The sequence below is a fragment of the Chaetodon auriga genome, chromosome 16 (assembly GCF_051107435.1).
Source record: "Chaetodon auriga isolate fChaAug3 chromosome 16, fChaAug3.hap1, whole genome shotgun sequence".
In the NCBI taxonomy this organism is placed as follows: domain Eukaryota; kingdom Metazoa; phylum Chordata; class Actinopteri; order Chaetodontiformes; family Chaetodontidae; genus Chaetodon; species Chaetodon auriga.
This window is the reverse complement of record NC_135089.1, coordinates 21,194,690-21,199,284: the sequence shown is the minus strand read 5'-3', so window position 1 is coordinate 21,199,284 and position 4,595 is coordinate 21,194,690. Positions and strand designations below refer to the sequence as shown.

Here is a 4,595-nt window from a genome sequence, read left to right as displayed (position 1 = left end):
CGTTTTAATGTCTTTTTCCTTCGCTTGTGCAGTTTGCCGTCATCTCTGGACGTACTGTTTTAGTCATTCCGTCTCCTTCAAAGCTCACACCAGTAGTTATTTCCCCTCAGTGCACGCTCCAGACTGACAGACGCAGTCCATCTGCACTCTGCTGCTTCCGCCTCCATCACCTTTCCATTCCGCATCACACCTGCGTCTAACGCCTGCCGAGACACAAGCGTGACTGCTTTTTAAAATGAGATCTAGTGCAAAAAAAAAAAAAAAAAAAAAAAAAAAAAAGATATTTTGTGGCATCAGCAGTTCTGCGGTACACAAAGAAAGCAACACTGGGTTCTCCAACCCATATAGGAAGAGAAAATACTCTGAGCCGAGCAGTGCGCACTCTTCGATGAACCAACCAAAATTAGTCAAACATGAAATAAAATACTAGCTTTTCAAGCTGGTGTTGTCGTGCGGCGGTCAAGCTGGTCCAATTATAGATTACTCATGATCTCATGGTTTCCACAGATGCCATGTTTGTGTAAAATAATGTGTATAAAAGCTTATAAAAGCTAAAAAAAAACAAACAAAAAAAAAAAAAAGCAAAAAACATTCTCAAGCTGCATACTTCCATCTGAAGTCAGTGCGCCAAGCGTGGCATTATATTCACTCTCAACCGAGAGTTTTTCGTCTCCAAATAGCCCCCTGAAGGAATATTTGTTGAAATCAGGGTTCAAGATGACAATGATGTAGTTTCTAACACTAACATATGACTGTTGCGACAATACTTTGTCCCGTTTTGAGTCGCTTATTTGAACACTGCATTATTCCTCCACCATTTTCATGATCAATAGTAACACCTGGAGTCAGCTTTAAAACCACACGCTTGTCGTTGTAGTTGATACATGTAGAAAATCATAGTCAATTCATGAGGGCGCATTCGACAGTGTGGGTACATGAAGAGGTTCACCCTCAAATACCTTTAAGTTCTTGGTGTAGGTCAAGTATAAAAACAAACTCTCCCCAAACAGCATAAGGCGCACTTTGAGAGCCTCGATCACATAAATTCAAAAGCATAAGCTGCCAGTGAAATGATGACGCAGAGAGCGCCGCTCAGAAGTGCCGTGAAAACCTTTCTGGCGCGCTTTGAACCAAAGCCATATTTCTGTAATCTTAAAAGCTCCAAATCCTTTCCATAAATCCCCTTTACTCTTCCTTCAGTCAGATGGCGTGAGAGCAGGACAGAAGAGGAGCACACATAAATTCAGTCTGAGAAATGTCCAAGCGGGTACAATTATTTTAACAATCAAATGTTTCTTTTGAAAAGCTTGAAAAACTCCTGCTATGATATGATTTTTTTCATACTTTTATGACAACGATAAACTTTTTTTCCCCACACATTTGGCAGCGCCGGATATAAGTCTTTAAATGTCTCCATAACTGTTTAATATTGAGCATTTTTACACCGGAGTTCAAATAATTAAAGGCAATATTTACATAAATTAAATGTAGTATTTAAAAAATCCCTCATTCTTGTTTTCATTTTAGTATTTTTTTTCACCGTCACAAGACTTTTAATTGACTTCATATTTTCATCAGCAGGTGGATTCACACTGACTGTCGATTAAAGGCATTTGCCAAAAATTAATTACACAAACTACTTTGCGCACGCCCCGTGCGTCTTTACGCAAAACACTAAACAAATCTGTTCAAGTGATTTAGTTATTGTTTCTAAACTCGCAATGATAATGTCTTCCTGGCAACCACAGGACATCAGACACTTTGACATAATGCAGCTGCACGAGGAACAGCGGCACATTCAGGGAGCTGAACCGCTTCACAAAGCTCATGCTCTTCTCGTGCCACAGCTCGAGCCTCATAAAAATATTTTTTCTTTGACTGACAATCCCCAACAAGTCTCTTCTTCTCTTTTTTTCTCTTGTCCCATCACGTGATCAGACGGTCTCATCCAATGGACACGCGCCCTCCCTCCTCTCCAGGTCCCGGGGGCTTGTTGCGTCAAGGCTGCGGTTGGGATGTAACTGGGGGTCCGGCCGGTTACCGGGAGTCTTTGCCTTCGAGCGAGCGCCGTCACTTAACGGTGCAGCAACACAGCGCACGCGTGCTATGACGGTGCGCGCGGCGGTTCATGAGAATTACCTGAGCTGTGTGTGAGCACGAGAGTCGGCTGTCACAGATAGATAAATGCGCGCCACTTCACCTCATTCAGCCAATGTAGCAGCTTAGCGCACAGGATCGGACAACGTCTGAGAGGAAACGGCGAGGAACGGAGGCCAGCCCGGTTACAGGAGCGCCTATGACAGCCTCCCTGGTTCTAAACCCTCGCTGGCCAGCGGAAACGGTGATGTTTGTGTATGACAACAATCTGGACGACCTGAACAAGAACATGGAGGGGCTGGTGGGCAGTGGCAACTTTGCCGCCAGCCAGTGCCGCAACATTATGGCGCACTCGGCTGCCGCCGCTGCTCTGGGCGGCCACCCGTCCGGTCTGGTGCACTCCTCGGCTGGCTACTCCACCGTGGACGTGTCCACCTCAGGCTCCAGCGACTCTGGCTCGTCTTCTGGGAAGCAGTGTGCGGCCGGACCATGTCCGGCAGCTGCCGTCCCGCACCAGAGCTCCTCAGCCGCTACCGCCTTACCGTATAGCTACTTTGGTAACGGCTACTACCCGTGCAGGATGGGGCGGGGCTCTCTGAAGTCCTGTACCCAGGCGGCCGGAGCCGCGCTCAGCTCGCAGTACATGGACACGACGGTGAGCTCAGATGAATACTCGAACCACCGAGCGAAAGAGTTCGCCTTTTACCACGGCTACCCGAGCCCGTACCAATCCATGGCCAGCTACCTGGACGTGTCGGTGGTCCAAACACTGGGCACCGGGGAGCCGCGCCATGACACCCTGCTCCCCATGGACAGCTACCAGCCCTGGGCTCTGACCAACGGCTGGGGGGGACAGATGTACTGCTCCAAGGACCAGGGACAGGCCGGACACCTCTGGAAGTCTGCTCTGGCTGGTAATACAAAGTTTTCATTCTTCTTTAAAACGATCGTTGTACAATCTGCCACTTAAAAAAAAAAGCAAAAAAACAAACAAACAAAAAACTTTGTGTAGGCCTAGAATGATGTATAGGCCTGCTGATAACTGTAATGTGTGACACATGCTAGTAGGAAGAAGTTATAGACTTTCCCTTTAAAGTTACTATTTTGATGATTTGATTAATATGCTCTGATAATTAAACACAGTCTTCATACATTTGGGATACATCTGCATAGTTAACATGAGAGTTCTCTCTGCAGTAGATAAATAATCAGCGTGCTTTATGCAGCGCTATGACTGATGCTAATCACAGCTCAAACAGTCCCATCGGGTCTGAAAGCATTTTGTGCAACTGGTGCACAAAATAAAACAAGCTGTTTTGAGCGGACCATCAGACTATCACAGTGCAGGATGTCATAACGTGCAGAGGACAATATTCATATTTAGATGCGTTCTGCCTCGTCGTATTCATGGAAAGGCTATTCATTAGTCAAAAGGTCATGCGTTGCCTGGCTCAAAGAGACTCATCTGTTAACCTGATAATTAGCTAATTATCGGGTGACGAATGCTCACGTTGTATTGTTAGCATCGCGATGGACCACTTAGCACATTTATATTGAGTTAGAACTATCAGGACAATGATCCCATTCAGCTGAGTTTCATTTTATTTAATAACATAAATCGCTGTGTTTATTTTGGACGAGACAGATTTCTGCAAGTGTTTTTGTTTGTTAAACGCACGAAGAAATTATGCATTGAAATCAAACTCACTAAAAACAATCAGAAGTTTCCAGAATAGCTGTCCATTTTTTTTACGTGCATACTCAAATATGAATACTAAATGAAGACAGAAGGTGCAGGCCAGCTTCAATTTGCAGCTGCATGGTCGTGCTGCTTGCAGACAGCAGACACCCACCATGTTGTCCGTCTGTGTCGCAGGATGGATGTCCTATCAGCTCCAAGCATAAAGTCGCTGTCCTCCTCATTTAAGCCACAGGCACTAAATTCAGCGCAGCACGCTTGTGCCTGTATTAAACCTTGAAGTGTGTCCCGGTGTGTGCAGCCTCACCCTCAGACCGCCTCCCTCTTCTCTTTGTCCGCTTTTCAACAGATGTGGTGGCGCACCAGCACGACGGTTCGCCTTTCCGCCGGGGGAGGAAGAAGCGGATACCGTACACTAAGGTCCAGCTGAAAGAACTGGAGAAAGAGTACGCGGCCAACAAATTCATCACCAAGGACAAGAGGAGGAAGATTTCCGCCGCGACCAACCTGTCGGAGCGGCAGATCACCATCTGGTTCCAGAACAGGAGGGTGAAGGAGAAGAAGTTCGTGGCCAAAGTGAAGACCAGCGCGCCGTAGCATGTAGGTTCCTGCGCTTCGGACGATTTAGTGAAGGAACTTGGTGTGTTTGCGTGTTAAATGAACTAACTGAGAGAAATGACACACAAAAAAGAAAAAAAGAAAGAAAAGAAAAAGAAAAAAAAATACACCCCAGACGGACTGGGACTGTGCGTAACCGTGTGCGTCAACAAATGGAAGAAAAAGACGAATTTAAAAGGAC

The 4,595-nt window shown here is 46.0% G+C and overlaps 1 protein-coding gene across 1 annotated transcript; it reads left to right on the top strand.

Moving 5' to 3' along the window:
* Positions 1-2,296: 2,296 nt before the first annotated feature.
* Positions 2,297-4,393, top strand: hoxb13a (homeobox B13a). Its single transcript, XM_076753058.1, has 2 exons — positions 2,297-3,011; positions 4,146-4,393. Exons 1-2 carry the CDS (start codon positions 2,297-2,299, stop codon positions 4,391-4,393), a joined length of 963 nt encoding a protein of 320 aa, XP_076609173.1.
* The last annotated feature ends 202 nt before the right edge of the window (positions 4,394-4,595 follow it).

Excerpts from the sequence above, each read along its gene's own strand:
- hoxb13a (XM_076753058.1), top strand. The coding sequence starts at position 2,297 with ATGACAGCCTCCCTGGTTCTAAACCCTCGCTGGCCAGCGGAAACGGTG. Across the intron at positions 3,012-4,145 it reads CTGGAAGTCTGCTCTGGCTG|ATGTGGTGGCGCACCAGCAC; the intron begins GTAATACAAAGT and ends GCTTTTCAACAG.